The following is a 20,893-nucleotide window of genomic DNA, read 5'->3' as shown; positions in this document are numbered from 1 at the left end:
AAAGTTTTGTCCAAGTTTTGGGGTATGACACCCAGTGTGCTGATAACCACTGGAACCGCCATGGCTGATTTATATCATAATCTTCCAGTTTCAGTTTTCAGATCTTCATACTTTGTGAAGACTTTTTTGTCTTCTATTCTACTACTCCCTGGTATTGCAACATCAATTATTCCCTACTTTCTTCTTTTCAGATACAGCTATATATGGTATATTATGAGTCAAGACTTTTATCAGTCGGTATTTGGTAATCCCACAATATTTAAATCTGTTCATTTCTTACTACTTTTCACTCTGTGTTCCACCTATTTTTTCATTTCTGGCAATTGATAATTTTTACAGATGTTCCACTGAATCATTTCAATGACTGTGTTACATTGTTAATAATCAGTTTTGTGATCTTCTTGCATGAACTAAATATATGATCTGCTTTTTTGCACAATCTGGATTTGAAGATTGTTCAGTTATGGCCTTGATTTTATTAGTTCAATAGTGTGCACTTACACAGCCAAATCAAGTCTTTGGGGTGTTTTTTTTCTTTTTAATGTTCCCAATGTAAGCCATTGGTAGGTTTATCTTTATCCACTTTACCCTTGATCTTTTTAGATATTGACTATGCAATACTTTTCCTTGCTAGCATTCTGTTTGTGTTTTTATAACATTATTTTGATGCTCACTTTTTGTTTCCTGTATATTTAGTAGTTCCATTTTTAACATGCGTCATTACTTGTTCTTGGCTGTCTTTTATATAATCAACCAATGTATGTTATTCTTGTTCGGCAGTTTATTTGACCTGAAGTACACCTCTGCCTCCATTTCTGCGAGGCAAATATCAATATCAGTATGGGGGTGTAATGCATAGTGAATAGTCATCAGTTGCCTTGTTTTTTTGATCCAAATTGCAAGTTCACCTTGTGTCCATTTAATAAATCCAGCAATATATTGTATTGTTGTTGTTGTTGTTGTTATTTAAGTTTTAATCTTCAATTTGAGTCACAGTCTGGGACTGGTAAAAACTTAACAATTCAAGTCCTAACCAAGGACCTAAGAGCTGTTAAGTAACATCTGAGTATATTATTATTGTTATTGTTATTTAATTAAGTTTTAATCTACAATTCACAGTCTGGGAGTGGTAAAAATTAACAGTTCAAGTCCTAATCCGGGACCCTAGAGCTGTTAAGGTAGCGTCTGAGTATATAGGCAGTTCCAAGTAGGGTGGTTTTTTTGCAAAGTCAGGATATTCATGTCTAATAAGTTCAAAATTTCCATGTATCTAGGCAGCCCTTTGGGTATTGCTCCAGGAGTTCCTATTACTATTGGTACAACCATTAATTTCTTGCTCCATAATCATTCAACTTCAATTTACAAATCACAATATTTTGTTATTTTTTTCTAGCTGTTTCTCTTCAATTCATGCATCACCTGGTATTGTAATATCAATGAACCAGACTTTTTTCTTTTCCACAATAATGATGTCCTGCGTGTTATTATTATTATTATTCATCCTTTTGGTCAAGTTAACAAACATACCCAAGGCTTCTATCTCCTATTTTTTGCTGCAACAATATAGTAACATAATCTAAGAATGCAGGATGGCAGATTCCAGTGAAGGTTTGAAAAGCTTAATTGTACGATCCATTATCCAGAGCAGGGGTGAAATCTATTTACCTTCCCTACCGGTTCGGAGGTGTGAGTGTCATGTGCACATGTGGACCCTCTGCGCATGCGCAAACCCTTCTGTGCATGTGCAAAGGGTAAAAAACAGGTTACTTCCTGATTAAAACCAAGAAGTAACGACAACCGGGTGGGTGGGCAGAGCCTCACACTGCCGTCGCTACCGATTCTCTGAACCACCCGCTGCCATCGCTACCAGCTCGTCCGAACCGGTAGCATTTCACACCTGCTCCAAAGTGTTAAATATGTAAATAGGGAGTGAAGCCTTGGACACAGGCTTCACTCAGGTCCGCCTTCCAAACGAGAAACAACATTAGTTTAAAATCATTGGTTCACAGGAAAAGCGGGAAAATAGAGCAATGTCAGTGGCTGGGCTGCCTGACAGCTTCCCTTAAAAGAGGGAGCTGTCGGACAGCCAGGCCAGTTGGATGTACCAGACTACTTAATAAAAAGATGTAGTCACTATGCTGAATCCTGCTTCTTCATTCAATCCCAACTTTAACACAGAGAAAAGATGAACTTCGTTGAACATGTTTAAGCAAAAACTGGACAATCATCTGTGGATCCCTCCTTCTTTCTTTCATTCTTCTTAAACTTAGTAAGTTTGGACTCAGTGGCCTATGTGGTCCAAAAGATCCTTCTGTCAAAGTAACGGCTCTTTTCCCACTAAGGTTTTCTCTTTGCAACTTTGATTGTTATTGTGGGAAAGGAGCCAGCGTATACTAAATACATTGCTGAAAGTTGCTTGTTTCCTTCTCACAACAGGAATACTCTGTCAATAGAAGGGGACTCTTTCTGATATTGCCCTTGCCCACCATCTCACTTGAAAATCTCATTATTCATTTTTGCATATATATATTGCATGAGTTGGCACATCAGGGGGGATGCACATACGTAAATAAACATTTCTGCATTTAGTCATAAGCAGAATCAGTTGTGACATGGTTAATACACTATCTTTCACTATGATGGATGGTAACACAGTGTGGTTGTTCTTTGAACTCATTGTTCTTTTTCCAAATTTAGATAGAAGAACCTATAAAGCAAGAACATATTCAAATTCAGAATACAAATGAATGCACATATAGCAGATTTAAAGTTTTGGTATTTAATTTATATATTCTAAATAACTTGGAGCCAGAATATATCATAGAACACATTCTTTCATCTAGGTGTATTGAATCTTTGTCAAATGCCTTTTGATTGTATCACAATTTTGGCATTGAAAGGAAGGATAACATTTTTTGAGGAGGCCATTTCTGGAGTACTCTTTTCACTAAACATAGTTCTGGCACAAGTTAAAAATGTTTTTAAAATTCTTATACACTGTCACATATTGCCTATGCTTTGCTAGTTACAACAGTCTTAAATAATAATACCACAATAGAAATGCTGAATATGTGTCTTACTCATCCAGAGTAATTTTATTTAATTTTTTCATCATGTATGATTTGTCTTTTATTAATTCAGAATTTCTCCCTCTGGGGTTTAATTTAATCATATGAAATTACTGAAAAATTTAAAAGATGACTTTGCTCCCCCCTCAGCCTTACTGAGCATAAGATGCCTATATTATTAACTCAACAACCATTATTTTTAGGTTTGATGATAACTGAATTTAAGAACTATGCTTGAATTTCTATTCTAGAACAAGATACATCAAACCAGGAAATCAACTCCACAGGAAGGTTAAAGCTACTTTTATTGAAATTTGCTATAATAGAAGCCTGCAAGCCTGATTTATTGTACCGCCTTCTCTTTCTTATAGTTTGGTAAATGAAGGAGGTATCTCTTTGAGTCATTTCCAAAAATTATTTTATTCTGAACTTTAAAAATCCTCTATCCCTCTTTGCTTTATTTTTCTTTATTCTGTACACATAGTTTGCCTAGTAATCTACTAAAATCTTTGGTATAATTTAGTAGTTCTTGTCAACTTCAACAATCAAAAATAGAAAACACTGTGTTAGAATTTTACAGTTTGCACAGGATTAACACGGAAATTAATTAAATGTAACCCAGGGGTGGGTTCTACTTACCTTTACTACCAGTTCGCAACGGGATCGCTTGCTTTACTCGCACACGCGCCTTGCTTCTGCGCATGCACAGATCGCTGATGATAACATCTGGGAAAGTGAGTGGGGCCTCCCGCCAGTTTTACTACTGGTCCTTCCGAATTGGTCCGAATCGGGGGCAACCCACCACTGATGTAACCACTAATTCATAAGTCACCAACATAGTAAAAGAATTAGAATTATCTCTTGTTAACAATTGCCCAATTTATAAGTCACTGTTTTTCACACCCACAAATCTATTTTGTTTGCTAGCAAATAATTAAATGAGGGCTGTATTTATGATAACCACAGCGAGAAAATAATGTACTGCCTAATGTGTAAGAATAAGCAAGAAAGCAAGAAACTCCCGTCTAGAAGCAATTAAGTAGAAATGGAAATAGTAGAGTGAAAAAGTATGCATCAAGTTCAGGTTGAAACTAAAAACATCCTTGAAATTCTTATTTCTTTTATTATCTATTTCTGATTTTCCTATCATGAATGCAACTTCTATGATAGCTAAGAACATGTCACTAAACAAAGAACAATGCCTGTAAACAAACAGAAATAAAAATAACAAAGGAATAACTTCATACAATTTTAGGAGCTCTGTACAAGAAGTTTAATCAGAAGCAAAAAAAAAAAACAATGTGTACCATGGAATTGTTGTTGAGAATCCAATGTTCTATACATGCTAATATGCTGTCCTAATGTGAAGTAAGTAATATTCATAAGTACAATGAATATATTGTCTGGCCTTTTTTGAAAAATGGATGAAATTCTGCATGACCCATCTTATCTGTAGTACAGTTTGGATGTAAGCTGAAACTTTAAAGTACTATTATACCCAGTACTAGTGTAATATGGCAAAGAATGTAGGGGAGGTACAGATTCAGCCACTTCCTCTTTGCAAATTGTTGCCTTCCCCTTCCCTATGCTTTAATCCTTGCCAAGATGAATGGTCTTCAAGTTTTAAAAACCTATTTTTGAAGATTGCTCTGGAAAGAAGAGGATTAAAGTCCTTTTAAGGATTATAAAAGCAATTTTTAGCTAGTGTGAAAACTTTGGATTTAAGTTGTGTGTTTGGCATAATACAATATAGACCTTCTAGCATTGTGCTGATAGGTGCAGTATGTCCAGCAAATGTTTCCTGCAAAGTTTTTTTTTTGCCCCGTTCTACTTTTTAAAAACTTGATATACATGGTTTTTAAAAAGTAGAGGAGGGCAAAGTAGAATATACATTTTCAAAGAGGTATTTTTTTAAAAAGATAAAAAGTGGTATATTAATACTTGGTTTGTAAATATGCTTCCATAATTGGGAAAGATAGCCTGGGTTCTTACTGAGTACTGTGGTGTTTAGTTAATCTTCTGATAATTGGATAGCATATGATTAGGCATGGGTCTATAGCTATTGGCAGCCAATAGGCACAAAAACTGGGCCCATTGCTTTGAATGTCAGAAAATCACATCATTGTGATGCAACCCAGGTGGGTTTCAGCAGGTTCTGACCAGTTCTGGAGAACCAGTAGCAGAAATTTTGATTAGTTCGGAGAACCGGTCGTAAAAATTCTGACTGGCCTCACCCCCATCTATTCTCTGTCTCCCAAGTCCCAACTGATCGGGAGGAAATGGGGATTTTGCAGTAACCTTCCCCTGGATTGGGGAGGGAATGGAGATTTTACAGTATCCTTCCCCTGGAGTGGGGTGGGAATGGAGATTTTACAGTATCCTTCCCATGCCACGCCCACCAAGCCATGCCATGCCACGCCCACAGAACCGGTAGTAAAAAATTTTGAAACCCACCATTCAACCCAGTGTATATTTTAATGAAAGAAGTTTCTTAAATTAAGCATTTTTTAAAAAAGTAGATTGATTAATGTTGGCAATTGCCTGGACAAGTTCCTGCAGTTTTCTTGGTGAGATTTCAGAAATGGTTTGTCCTTGCCTGCTTCCTTGAGCTGAGAGAGGATGATTAGCCCAAGGTCACACAGTTGGTTTTGTCCTAAGATAGAATTAAAATTCACAGTCTTCCAGTTTCTAGCTTGTACCTTAACCACTACATCAAACTGGCTCTCCAATCTAATGCTATTTAGTAGAAACTGATACAGTGTACATTGTTTTTTGTTCTTTTCCTGAAAAATAACAGTTTAATGATAATTAGGTAGCCCATTTCCATCCTAAAGGCTAGTAACTTTTCTTCCTCTTTAATTTTGAATGCATTATTGAACCTTAAGAGCAATAGTATCATACTGTCTGCCTGTCTGGTTCTCTCTCTGTCAGATATCCTACGTTCTTTTTATGGAACCACAGGAGCATATGCACCCAAGGAGCATTGATAATGCAATCTTGGGCATATTTAATAGTGCTTCCTCCGTGGAAGCAGGGATAGCAGAGCAGAAGATATAACCGTTGAATCCATTTAATTTGAGAAAAGATCCAAGTCAGTGTCTTTGATTTAATTCCCTAAATAATAGAATCACAGAGCTGGAAAAGGCCACTTAGGTGTTGAAGTTCATTTCTGCTCAGTTCAGAGATCCAAATTAAAGTATCTCCAGTGGGAAGGAGCGCATAACCCCCTTACTTGTTTTATGCTCAAACTGCTCATATGGTTAGGAAATATTTTCAACTGAAATCTCTCTTCCTGTAGTTTAAAATACGTCTTGTATTCTGAGTTTTGATTTTCTGTGTTGCAATATTTTCAGGATCAGACTCAATAAAGATAATAGGAGTTAGAGCTTTAAATATATTTCTTTTTAATTATGATAGGCATTCTATATTCACTGAATATTCAAGGTAGAAGCGACGAGAATGGTGAGGGTGGCTCCTTATATATACAAGGGGTGGAGCTAGGAATGGGAGTGGTAAGTTATGAATACATTAAAGTCCAAAGAATAAGTTAACCTCTGATGTTCCATATATACATTATTTACACATTGGAGAATAAGGCATTTACATCTGACAAATCCCCCTCTAAATGCCGGTTCGTTACACAACACCAATTACATTCTGATTCAGGACAATATAATACATATAATTTAGAAGTTAAATATTTGTGTTGTTTAGAAGGTAAGGGTTTTGTTAATATGTCAGCTAATTGTTCAGAAGTATCGCAATGTATTGCTTTAATGAATCCGTCTTGAGACAGTTGTCTCACATGCTTAAACTTTATATCAATATGCCTGGACCTTTGTCCAATTGCATCGGATCTGGATATTTCAATGGCCGCTTTATTGTCTTCATGCATAATAAATGGTAAGGTGGGTTTCTTCCAAACATCAGTGATCAGATCATTGAACCATACAAGGTTATTTGCAGCCTTGGACAAACAAACATATTCCGCTTCTGTAGTAGAAGTGGCTACTAGTTCTTGTTTACCAGTATACCAGTAAACTGGACAATCATTCAATAGAAAAACATAACCAGAAGTACTCTTTCTGCATGATGTATCACCAGCCCAATCTGCATCAGCATAACAAGTAATTTTTGGTTCTCTGTCATTATTGGGTTCCAACATTAAACAAAAATCTAATGTACCCTTCAGATATCTTAGAATTCTTTTGACAGCTTCCCAATGATACAAGGTTGGTTTACTAACATATCTTGACAATAGATTGAGAGGTAATGCAATATCTGGCCTAGTCCAATTAGATATATAAAGGAGTGAACCTATAACTGATCTGTAAAATGTGTTGTCTTTAAACTCAGGGGAAGATTCATCAGTGTTTCTAAGAAAATCAGTTTGCATAGGGGTGTCACAGGTTTTAGCATTATTTAAGTTACATTTGTTTAGGAGTTCGATGATTTTATCTTTCTGTGTAAGTTTGAATCCCCTTTTAGTTTTGTTAATTTGCACACCAAGGTATTTATTCACTTTACCCAGAGATTTCAGTGAGAAGTGTTCATTTAACTTATTTACAAAGATTTCCCTGCTCTCTTTATGCTTTCCAATGTATAAAATATCGTCCACGTAAATTAATACAAATTCAATATGATCATTACTCTTTTTTACAAAGAAACAGTTATCAGCAGTGGTGGCGTTGAAATCCATGGTCTTAAGTACTTTTACCAAGCAATCGTACCATCTTTTGCCGGATTGCTTTAATCCGTACAGACTCTTATTTAATAACCAAATTTCGTTCTTATTAGTGTATTGACTGTGTGGTGCTCTTACATATATTTCCTTATCTAATTTTGCATGTAAGTATGCGGTCTGTATGTCATATTGGAATACGTCCAGATTGAGTGCAGATGCTACTACAAGGGCTGTTTTGACACTCTCTGTTCTCACTGTGGGTGAATATGTATCAGTATAGTCTTCTGGATATTTTTGTGCATAGCCTTGTGCAACTAGTCTAGCCTTGTATAAGGTATTGTCTCCTTCTAAGTTCTTAATTTTATAAATCCACCTGGTACCTATAATTGTTTTATCCTTAGGTGCGATCGCAGGTGTGAATACATTTAATCCTTGTAAACTTTCCATCTCTTTTTCCATAGCTAGTTCCCATTTTTCTCTTTCTTCATGTGGAAGTTTCAATACTTCTTCATATGTATTAGGTGTTATTTGTTCTCCATTCATATGCATTATGTAATCTTTGTATTTATTTGGTATTTGGTTTCTATTGTTTCTAATAGTTCTTTCAGGCTTGCTATGGTTATCATGCAAATATCTAGCTTCCTTTTTTGTTAATGTGTCTGTCTTTATTTTATGCTGACTATTAGTCCAAGTTTTGGTTTTGTTCTTACTTTTGTTAATATTTTGATTTTCTGTTGTTCCTTCCTCGCAAGATATCGTATCTTTACATTTATTAGGAAATATTTCATTAAGGTGCAATTTTGACCAATTGGCCTGTTCATGGAACACAGCTGTTCTGGATACTATAAATTTGTTATTACTATCAATAAATCTGTACCCTTTGGTTCCAGTTTCGTATCCCATGAATCTTAATCTCCTGGATACGTTTTCTCCCTTTCTCCTCAATTGTTTAGGTATGTGTACGTCTGCAGTGACTCCAAATATGTGCATGTGTGATAATTTGGGTTTTCTATTGTACATCACCTCATATGGTGTCTTATTCACAATACTGGACCAGGTTCTATTTTGAGTGTAATTCGAATAATGTAATGCCTCTGACCAAAATTGTTTGCCTAAACCAGCATCCTCTAATGTGCACCTAATCATGGTTTGTAGTGTGGAATTTTTCCTCTCTGCAACTCCATTTTGAAATGCAGAAAAAGGATTGGACGTGAAATGTAACATTCCTCTATCCTTTAACCATTGGGAGAATTCTTTAGACATGAACTCACATCCCCTATCTGTCATAATTTGCTTTATTCTGATATTATGTTGTGTTTCTATACGTTTGTAGAATTCCTTAAATTTCTGAAATGTTTCATCCTTGTGCTTTAATGTGTAAACAAAACCATATCGGCTGTAGTCATCCACTATTGTTAGGAAGTAACGTTTTCTATAGGTAATTGAGGGACTTAATGGACCAACTAAGTCCATATGTACCAAATCAAAAATATTGTTAGTTGATCTGTTAGATTTTTTTGGTCTGGGACTGGTTTTTAGTTTGGTGGACTTACATACTGAGCATTCCAAATAATTTTCACAATTTTTTATTTTGACACCTTCTGCGTGTTCAGTCATTTTTTGTACTACAGGAAAGCTTGCATGTCCTAACTTCCTGTGTAAGATGTGAGCACACTCATCATGAATTGGTTTACCTATTTTTGGTTTCTTTTCCTTGTATGTATTTTTGTGATCATGAGTTATTCTACACTCATCATTGTCATTGTTACTGACATTTTCATCATCTGCTTCAATACAATCTTCCATATTTGAATCAATGTTATGTAAACATCTTTCTTTAGTTATCAGATAGGGTAGACCTCCTTTTATCATTACAGTACCTACATTTGTTTTGTTCTTTTCTATAGTTGCTTTCCCCTTTGAGAAAACTATATTGATATCAGATTCTCTGCTTAATTTTATGGCACTTAGTATGTTGTGAGGTATTTCTGGGATTAATAATACCCCCTCTATTTTCCCTAGACCAGGCAAGGTCACATTTCCTTTGCCTAGTACTTGAACCTTTTCTTGATTAGCTACCTTTATCACAAACTTATCTTCTATAAATGAAGATAATATACTTTTGTTGTTGGTGGTGTGATTTGTTGCACCAGAATCAATAAGCCAATTGTTATTCTCATCCTGCTGTGTTCTGGTGCTGTCTTGTTTATTTAGCCCATTCAGTGACCCAGATTTCCTCTCTTTTGAATTTTCTCTACCCCCTCTACCTTCTTTGTAATTTGGTGGGCTTCTATATTTGTGTCTATCTGTGGAAGATTGTCTGTAATTATATTTGCTCCTATATTCTGGTCTATGTCTCTCTCTTGAGACTTTGGGGCAGTCTCTTCTACTATGTTCCCTGGATCCACAATTGTAGCATCTAAAGGCCTCATTATGTTTATCTTGAAAGACTACTTTCCTAAAAGGTTTGTGGTCTGTTTGGTTACTGGATCGATTTTTTCTTGAATTGTCTTCTGCTATCAATTTGTTAGATAGACTTTCTATGGATAAATATCCCAAATTAATGGTATCTAAGTGTGACATAAAGCTATCCCATGATGGATCAAGTGAATTGATAATAACACTTTTCATTGTTTGATCTGAAATCACTTCCCCCCTCAATTGTAGCTCAGCTCTTATTTTGTTTAGATTTATCAAATGCTCACTTATAGAAACCCCTGGTTTTACTCTAGAGGAAAAGAAATCCTTAGACATTCTTGTGGTTGTAGCTACGCTATCGCTGTGAAATAGATTAAACATGCATTGAATTATTTCTGATACAGTTAGGTTTGGTTTGATGCTATGATACATTGCAGGAGACACGCTAGATATTATTATGAAAAATGCTCTATGATGTAAACAATCTATTTTTAAAGTCCAAGGTCTTCTTGGAGGGCTAGTTATAAAGAATAGTAAATTTTCTTTCATGAAAATAACCTGAAGCTGTTGATACCACTCTTGTAAATTAATGCCATCAATTCTAAGTTTTGGGAAGTCACTGGGTAAGTTACCTACATTATTCTGTCCATTACTTACAACCTGGGGCAGTCCGTGATCTCTCAAGTGCAGGAAATTACAGAACGGCATTGGGATGCTTGCAATGAGTCTGCGCGGTTCTCTGGCCAGTTCAAGTCCTTCTGGGTCGTCTACGTAGTTTCGCACATGCGCGTTGCTCATTTCTTCTTTGGTGGCGTCGTGGAAGGTTCTCTCCCTTTCAGCTCTCTCGATCCGCTCCTCCTCAGATGAGTCGGTCTCTGGCTCGGTTTTTGGGGTTCTGGTGGTGGTGACGGTTCTTTTCTTCTTTTTGTGTGCGTTGGTATTCGATTTTGTCTGTGGTGTAGGGCGAAATCGGCATGGCTCTCTGGGCTCGGGCGTCGTCGCTTTCGAAGTCAGGATGGGAGCGTGCAGGTCTTGAGTCGCCGGTTTGATTTCTTGCTTCTTCGTAGATGTCTTGGTAATTTTCAGTCTTGGCCCAAAAGCAGCAAAAAGCGTTTTCATTGCTGATTTTACTTGAGATTTTGTTAAATCGTCTTCACTTTCTGATTTTGGATCATCTGAAGAGTTTGAGACTTCTTTCTCACTTTCTTCGTCTGATAGTGTTTTTCGCGCCAGAAATTTTGAACTGAGCGTTTTGATTGGCTCTGCTCCATTCTCTTTTGAAGTTCGTTGAAACCAAGATGGCTGCCATTCAAAATTTCGCGCGGGATCACATCTTTTCTTTTTAACAACTATTTTCTCAGTAGTCATCTCACTTACGATTTTTTGATCTTTGGGTTTTTCTTTAATGACGTTTTTCTCTCTCGCTGCTCCGCTGTTCTTCAGCATCTCCTGGAGGTCCGCGATGAGACTTTCATCATTCTTTTGGCTTTTTAGTATCTTTAATATCTCTGACCTGAGTTCGTTATTTTCTATTTCGATTTCTTTCTGGTCATTATTTTCACTCATTAGTTCTTCTTCTTCAGTGGTGTATTCTTCGGATTCTCTCGAAATCGCATTGGTGGATTCGTTGATCATCTCTTGATCAGTTTCTATTTCTTTGCTGTAGGCCCTGGTGTTGGGCCTATCTTTCTTGGACATTTTTAATTACTTATTGAGTCAATTAACCATCCTCTGCTACCAGCTTGTTGCAATATTTTCAGGATCAGACTCAATAAAGATAATAGGAGTTAGAGCTTTAAATATATTTCTTTTTAATTATGATAGGCATTCTATATTCACTGAATATTCAAGGTAGAAGCGACGAGAATGGTGAGGGTGGCTCCTTATATATACAAGGGGTGGAGCTAGGAATGGGAGTGGTAAGTTATGAATACATTAAAGTCCAAAGAATAAGTTAACCTCTGATGTTCCATATATACATTATTTACACATTGGAGAATAAGGCATTTACATCTGACATTCTGACTTTATGCTATTTTTTTCAGCTATTGTGAAAAGTATTAGGTTACCCTATCCTACTTAGTCTTTTCTTCTCAAGGCTTAACATCTCCGGTTTCTAAATCTCTTTTCATAGGACTTACTTGATTTCGAAACTCAAGTTAAGGAAATCAAATACACCTGAGTGAGGAAATGTACTTGTTCCAGTTAAATTTTATTCTATTATTTTCAGTATGATTATGTTTAAGAATATAATGACTATGCACAGAAATCCTGATTTGATGTTCACGTAGGGTTCATATCTACCCACAATAGTGCCAGATTAATGCAATCTGCAAATATCTATTAAGAAGAAATCTCCATTAAGTTCAAGGAGTCCTGAGCTAAGAATATGCAACCTTAAGAATAAGTTGAAAAACTCTTTGCACAATTTTTCCTCTGTTGTAATTCAAGGAATAGCTCCACATATTAATCTTCAGCATGTGGTAATTTGGTGACAAATTAATACTATATAACAAAAGGGGCAACTGGATTTATAGTATTAATTTGCATGACTGGTAACCTAGTAAGCAAAAAATCCTGATTCTAATTGTGATAATATAGTCATTAAGGGTATTACTGTGGCTTAAGCGGGACAATCTCGGATGTTGATCATATAACCACAGGATTCTGTCCAAATAAGTACTGATTGCCAAATGACCAAATTGCACTCACGTGACCATGGAATGTTGCAACAGCCACAACGTTAAGGACTCATAAATCTCCATTTTTCAAGCCATTAAAACTTCAAACAGTAATTGAACGAATGGTCAGTAAGCAAGAACTACCTCTATGTATTGCTACAGGCACCAAACCCTTGAAATCAAATTGAGAAAACTAACACTATCCAATATGCAGATTCTCATATAGCTAACAGATACAGCAAAGAGTTGGCTTATTTTTCCTTTGTTTCACATCTAGTGATCCTTTGAATTTTTGCACATAGGATGAGGCTACATTGGAGAATCCAAAGGTACTAGCAACAAAGAATTGACTCTAAAAAGGACAATATTTTTTTAAAAAATCAAGACTTGACTGTATTTTTGTTTCCTTTTCATTTCTTTCACCTAAAACTTGTTTAATAACATCAACTTTTTAAATCATATTATTATTGTGTTTCCGTGTCCTTACTTTATGCCAGATCTGTGACAGAAAATGTGTGAACCCAAAATTGGGAAGCAAAGATAGAATACCAGCATCCATTTATTCTAGTTTTCAAATTGGCAAACTCTAAGACTTAATGTTCCAGTCAACACCCACTAAGAAGGCAACAAAAATAGGAGATTTTATCAAGCTGTGAGTGAAAATAGTATGTAAAAGTCAATGCAATATGTTTAACAGTATGGACTTACTTGTTTATTACTCTTGCTTTGTTAGTGACTGTTATTTTCATTGACGCTTTAAAAGAAATCTATCATTAAAAATAACTTCTGGTTTAGAATTACACATTTTCCACATGAGGGGTTTTCCTTCATCTGCAGTCATTGCAAAATGATATTTATTTTCTCCCTTTGAAGGACAGAGAACTAAAGGATTGAACTGGAATAGGAATCTTGAAAATTCTTAATATTGGTTGATATAGTTCTGTCCATTGTACTTGAACACTGTTACATTTGGGGTTAGTTTGATTTTCATAGGTATTTTCCAGTCTGCAATTGGTGCAACAATTATCCCTAACTTCTCAGATTAAGACAGGCATTTTAACATGTTCATTGTACAACTTTTTTGATCATTGAAACGTAGTTTAGTTTAGTTTAGTTTAGTTTAGTTTAGTTTAGTTTAGTTTAGTTTAGTTTAGTTTAGTTTAGTTTAGTTTAGTTTAGTTTTATTGAATTTTTATACCGCCCTACTCCCGAAGGACTCAGGGCGGTGAACAGCCATAAAATAAAACAATATAAATACAAAATTTAAAATAGAATAAAATGAATTAAATAATTTGGCTGAATTTAAAACCCCAATACTTTAAAATCAAATTTAAAATTTCCATTTAAAAAGGGGAAACGTAGTAATTTAGGATGTTGATAAATGCAGTAATAAGCTATCCATCCATGCCAGAAATCGCACTGTTCCTATAAGTAAAACTGTGAAAGGCATTCAGCTGCCATACATCCACCTACCCCAACATTTTCTCTTTGCTTTCAGTAGACGACAATGCATTTAGACCAATTCTTGTTCAATCTTTTCCCAGTCCATTCTGAGTGTTGAGCTTTTACGCCATCCTAAAATAAAAAGCAAGTGTTTTGTGTGATACTTTGTCAGGCATGTTAGGCTTATGCCTTAGTCTTTTACAGCCCATTTATAGGCTCAATTCCAATAGAGCTAACTTGTGAAGAAAGAGTCCACTTTACTGACTCCTTACATAGATAAAGAGAATATGCAGATAATTTGGCATTTATGACTTTTAAAAATCAGAAATAAGGAGCTAATTAAAAAGTTGTGAAATGACCTGACATGTATAAATATAGTTGTTGACCTACTTAAGATAATTTGAGTTAATGTCATGGAGAATTTAGACATCATTTTTGCCTAACTGTAGTTTGCTTATAGGAATGAAAAAATGTAATGAGATCCAAGATTCAGGCATTCTCTAAATGGCGTTAAGTCTCATGGTGCTCAGCTGTGCTTGTATGTATGTCTACATACATACAAATTATCTTCATAATTCTGAAATGTTTAATATAAATTTACAATTGGGACAATTATTTAAAAAGCTACTTAGCTACTTCAAAGAATTTGGGTCCAAGCTGTACCATTATGAATATTTATGAACGTTATAAGACTCTCTTAAAATCACTGGACTTGAGGCAGCTTACAGAAGTTACATTATAAAAGCAAGAGACATACTCAAAATAAAATGTGCTAATTAGTTAAAACTACTTAACTAATCAATAGTTAATTAACTATTAATAATTAATTAACTATTAATCAATAGCAGTGATTAAAATGCTAGCAAAAAGTAAGGAGTTAAAATTATAGAATTGTAAAAATAAGTGCAAAGTTGCCAAGATGAAACTGAATTTATCTGAGTTGAGAAATAATATTTTTTTATTTGAACTGCTTTGTGATGCAATGTGATCAGATTCAACTCAGTCAGTCAGTCAGTCAGTCATTGGTTAGTTTCTCTCTCTCTCTCTCTCTCTCTCTCTCTCTCTCTCTCTCTCTCTCTCTCTCTCTCTCTCTCTCTCTCTCTCTCTCTCTGTGTGTGTGTGTGTGTGTGTCTGTCTCTGTTTCTGTCTGTCTGTCTGTCTAATCTCCAAAGCTCCTGAAGGCAAAACAAGAAACAACGGATGGAAAGTAATCAAGGAGAGAACCAACCTAGAAATGAGGAGAAATTTCCTGACAATTAGAACAATTAATCAGTGAAATGGCTTGCCTTCAGAAGTGGGTGTTCCATCGTTGGAAGTTATCAAGAAGAGATTGGACAACCATTTGTTTAAAATGTCTCTTGCTTGAGTAGGGGGTTGGATTAGAAAACCTCTGAGGTGTTTGTCTGTTTCTCTGTCTATCTCCTTCATAAGCATGGTAGAGGAGAATGCTATTCTACCAATGTAGACCTGAGAAAGATAAACACAGCTGGATTTGATTAGTATTTCGATGGGAGACCATTAGCATTTCCTGGACTATAGCCTATATGGGGGAGAGAGTAGGAAAATGATAATGAGAAACTAGTTCTGTGTTATTGCCAAAAACCCTACAGAGACATGTCCATGCAGTCAGCAGCAGAAGCCAAGCTCAGTGTGAAGGAAACTATTTTTACTTGTCCTTCATAAGTGATGTGTAAAATAACCATGGAGAAAGGAAGACATTAGGTTAAAATGCAGCTTGGCAGTTCAGCAAGACATCTGCTTCTGGATTCAATGCTCTGTTGAAGGATTTCATTTTCAACTATGAAACTGTTTACCTGTTCTTTAAGGTGACAGCTAGATAACTTTCTGTTTTCCAACTGCACTAAATGAATTGTTTGGGAATATGTCACTGGAAATTTCTGAATTGTTGCTGAACCTGCGGTGCCTTATGCTTATGTTTCAATTCTAATTTAAGGTCAGTCCAAGACACATTTTTATTATGCTAGTGAAACTCTATTATGTATCTGCTGCTATGTTACAGGCTAATCCAGTATTTGAAGTCACCATTATAATATTTTTAGGAGCATTTGGACCAGTGGTGAAATTCAAATTTTATTATTACCGGTTCTGTGGGTATGGCTTGGTGGGCGTGGTGTGGCTTAGTGGGCGTGGCTTGGTGGGCATGGCAGGGGAAGGATAATGCAAAATCTCCATTCCCACCCCACTCCAGGGGAAGGATACTGCAAAATCCCCATTCCCTCCCCACTCCTGGGGGAAGGATATTGCAAAATCTCCATTCCTACCCCACTCTGGGACCAGCCAGAAGTGGTATTTGCCGGTTCTCTGAACTACTCAAAATTTCCGCTACCAGTTCTCCAGAACCTGTCAGAACCTGCTGGATTTTACCCCTGATCTGGACGCGCCGAAATGCCTAGAGTAGTATTCAAAATCCCAATTAATGCTTGTAAGCTATTTCCCGAGACAGATATACATATAGGTCAGATGTCCCCAACTCCCAGGCCGTGGCTCACTACTGGTCCTTGAGCCGTTCGGAACCGGGTCATGGAAGTGGCAGGCAAGCTCATGCATTCCTACTTGCATTCCCACTTATGCAAGCAGGCGAGCATGTGCACATGCACACGATTTGTGCAAATAGCAGGTGGGCATGACCACTGCACACGCAAGCTTGCCTGCCGCTTCTGTGGAATCATCCCTCCCCTCCGGTCCGCAAAGCTGGAAAGATTGGAGAACTCTGATACAGGTGATATAGATATAGATAGGTATAGGCTGGCCTGTTACCTTCTATTAATGCTCATTGAAAATCCCATATAATTAAAACATACAAAAACTACTTTCACTGAAAATTCTGGTCTAGTTCAGATGTAACATGGTCGTATGCTTTAATTTGTTTTTCTATATTTCGGTTACCACTTGCAAGCTCATATGGCATGTTGAACCATTGTTTAATCATGATTGGCTGAATTTACACAATGTGTTCAATCCAATCCAAAGAATTACCCTGTTTCCCCCAAAATAAGACATCCCCTGATAATAAGCCCAATCAGGCTTTTGAGCTCATGGCAATACGGCCAAGCGCTTATTTCAGGGTTCAAAAAAATATAAGACATTCTTATTTTTGGGAAAACATGGTACATTATGTCTTTAAGCAGCCTTATGTCAGAATACTGGGTTATTACTGGGAACACAACAAGATCACAAAGTAATTTTAACTGGGTTGCACTTTATAATTATATTTTGAGTTTATTACACAGAGTGCTTAATTTGCGTTCAATATTCTATGTTTTGCTTGACTGAAAGAAAACTCATATATCAGTAGCAATAACCTGAATGCTTTTCTGTGTTACATACCTTCAAATATAGGTGGAAGATTTGCACACTAATGGCTGATCAAATAGCATTTTGTCATTGAGGTTTATTTCATTTTTCTTTTTTAGGAAAAAATCTTTCCTGTTTTCTGCTCTATATGCTGCCTTTATATTCGGTGGTCGGCATCTAATGAACAAAAGAGCAAAATTTGAACTAAGAAAACCATTAGTTTTGTGGTCTTTGAGTCTCGCAGTTTTCAGGTAAGCTACTTTTTGGAAGAAGTTATTCATATTTAAATTATTAACTGGTTTAAATAAGGAAAATATTTTAAAAGTAATTTTTTAAAAAAACATCAGGATTCTTACATTTTACATTTTGCCTTCCCCAAGCAGGAAACTGCTTGGAGACAGAGAAATTTCAACTCTGAGAATTCCCAGCCAATGTGTTTTAGAATATATATGTACCACAATTGCATGGTGTAAACTGCCTTTTCTGTAGTGGTCCATACCCTGTGAGGCATCCCTTTTCCAGTTATCTGGCCACTTATTTCCCCAAGTATTAGGCTGGATTGAAATGGGAGCCTGTGGCTGGCATGTTAGGGGCATCACAGGGCAATGGGTATGGCACTGGGGTTTTTTTCTTTGTTTTATGGATGTTTTATTTTACTGCTTTATGCCTTTATGCTCTACAACAGGAGTGTCAAACTCACGTCGTCACGGCAGCATCACATGACGTATTGGGACTTTTTCCCCCTTTGCTAAACTGGGCATGGGTGTGGCCAGCACGTGACGTATCTGTCCCACGGGCCGGGAGTTTGACAGCCCTGCTCTACAGTTATGCTCAAAATGGGTGCATCTAAAGTTAAGCTTTAAAATGGGTGGCTATACAAATTTTTTAGATAAATAAAAATAAACTGTCCTCCTGAAAGATGTATGTCCTTTCAAGCTTCATTAAAGCATATGAGGATTGGCTCAGGATTAAGGAACATCTGAGGAAGTAAGTACAATATTATTTTCACCATCTTTAAATTGTGGATTTAATCTGTTTACCACAGCTTTGTTGCAATTCTACCTTGCAATCATGTACTTGTCTACTCAAATTAACTCACATTGGAAGCAATACTGCTTAATCCTACAGGAATGCACTGTAGAAGGAGAGATTGTTAGTAGTCGAAAATAAGAAGAGTCTGGTAGCACTTTTCCAGCCTAACAAATTTTATGAAAAGGCATAAGCTTTCATGCGCTCGAGCGTGCTATGTCATGTTCATGGAAATGTAGGATGTAGCCTAGGTTTCTGTTACATGTCCAAAAGTTTACTAACAGCTGTAACGTGTATGAGAGTCACTTTGGTGCACCAGTCTTAAGGAAAAAGGCAAGGCAACCCACTTCTAAAAAATGTTGTTCAGGATTGACTTGAAGACAATCATCATCATCATAAATATTTTGATTTAGGATAGGTAGATAGATGACAGATTTCAATGGTGGATACTCTATTACAGCGGTGTCAAACTCAAGGCCTGGGGGCCATATTCGGCCCAGGAGGTACTTAGATTTGGCCCAAGGGGCCGCCCTGGAAACAGCGAAGGACCGGCCTGCGGTGCTTCTGCCAGCAAAAACAGGCTCCCGAGCTCTGTTTTCAGCTGCCACAGCTTCCTACAACCCTCTGCCAATGAAAACAGAACTCGGGAAGGCCGCATGCTCCATTTTCACTGGCAGAGGGTTGCAGGAGGCCATGGCAGCCGAAAACGGAGCTCAGGAGCCCATTCTCTCTGGCAGAGCACTCAGGCCACCACAGGTGCTCCTAACAGGAGTGACGTTAAGCTGGCCACACCTACCTGGCCACGCCCACCTTGGCCCCCTGAGGTCAAACACAATGTGGCCCTCAATGAAATCAAGTTTGACACCTCTGCTCTATTATTTCCAACATCTGGATACCTCTGGGGGGTTTTTTATATCTTGAAGAATTTCCTGTAGAAATAGGCTTCCTTCCTTTTTAGACTGCTGTTCAAATCTTCATAAATATCTCAAGATACTTTCGGGACTTAAGATTTACTACCATTACCATTATGACCACAGTATAACAGACTATTTTCTGAAAAAAAATCATTGGAGATTATTTAAATTTTATACCATATTGATGCATGTATTTTGAACTGTGTTAAAGTTTATTAAGTAAGTCCTTTAATTACAAGAAAATTATTTGCCAAGTAGAGAATTTAAACTGAAAACATCTACAACGAGAAGTTTCCTCATTTTGCTACCGTCCTATATGTTTTTTAATAACATAATTTTATCCCAATGGTAGCTTTAATATATTTATTTAGCATGCTGCAAATAATATATACATTTATTTTCTTGGGTTATATAAGGTTTTGTGTCATCTGTTGAATCTGCAATAATATTAACATGTCAGAGTATTGCAGGAACTTTTTTCCACACTTAGAATATCCACTTCTGTCTGAGAAGTGCATTTGTTTATTTTTAAATCTACTTCTATCAAATTTTACTAATTTACAGTATTGAATACTTTCCTAAGAAATTATACCTGACTTTGTTTGGGGAAATAAACTGAAACAATAACTGTAGTAACTAGCAATTTGTCTAATTTTCCCTAAATAAATATATTTACAGTATTTATAAATTATAAAATGCAAGTAGACAAATAGGCATCATCCCTGGTGGGAAGGTAACAGGGTTCCGTGCGCCTATGGCATTTAGTCATGCCGGCCGCATGACCACGGAGACATCTTCGGACAGCGCTGGCTCTTTGGCTTTGAAACGGAGATGAGCACTGCCCCCTAGCGTTGGGAACAACTAGCACATACGTGCGAGGGGAACCTTTACCTTTACCTAGCTTAACAACAGAGCTGTTGGTCTGAGTTCCATCAGTGAGGACTACCTGTAGACCAGGGGTGTCAAACTCACGTCATCACCGCATTATCACGTGAGGTATCACAGCTTTTTCCCCCTTCGCTAAACCGGGCGTAGCCAGCATGTGACACATCCAGCCTGCGGGCCGTGAGTTTGACACCCCTGCTGTAGACCAAACTGGGATCCTGACAAGTTAAAAAAAAAATCATCAAGGTTGGCCATCAGTAGCGATATTTGGAACGTAATTTCTTGCTGCCCTCTAATTAAAAATGTTGTTTGCATTCTTTTATTTATCTGTTTGTTTTCATATCTTCCTCTTGGAGTCTACAGTGGCATGCAATGGTATCTCGGCCCAGTTTTATTCCTACAAAGCAGATTAATCCAAGAGTTAGTGAGTCTGCCAAAATACTAATGAAGCTGCAC

At 36.7% G+C, this 20,893-nt stretch overlaps 1 protein-coding gene across 1 annotated transcript in view; it reads left to right on the top strand.

The window, feature by feature from the left end:
- ELOVL6 (ELOVL fatty acid elongase 6) overlaps positions 1 to 20,893 on the top strand; it is a 78,034-nt gene that overhangs the window by 41,134 nt on the left and 16,007 nt on the right. The window contains exon 2 of the mRNA XM_034442281.3: positions 17,729 to 17,860. Coding sequence (XP_034298172.1) covers positions 17,729 to 17,860 — 132 coding nt within the window. The remainder of the gene's footprint in view (positions 1 to 17,728; positions 17,861 to 20,893) is intronic.

This window comes from Pantherophis guttatus, chromosome 8 (genome assembly GCF_059756535.1).
Source record: "Pantherophis guttatus breed Tessera chromosome 8, ASM5975653v1, whole genome shotgun sequence".
Taxonomy (NCBI): domain Eukaryota; kingdom Metazoa; phylum Chordata; class Lepidosauria; order Squamata; family Colubridae; genus Pantherophis; species Pantherophis guttatus.
The sequence above is the reverse complement of the archived record's forward strand: the minus strand, read 5'-3'. Positions and strand labels throughout refer to the sequence as shown.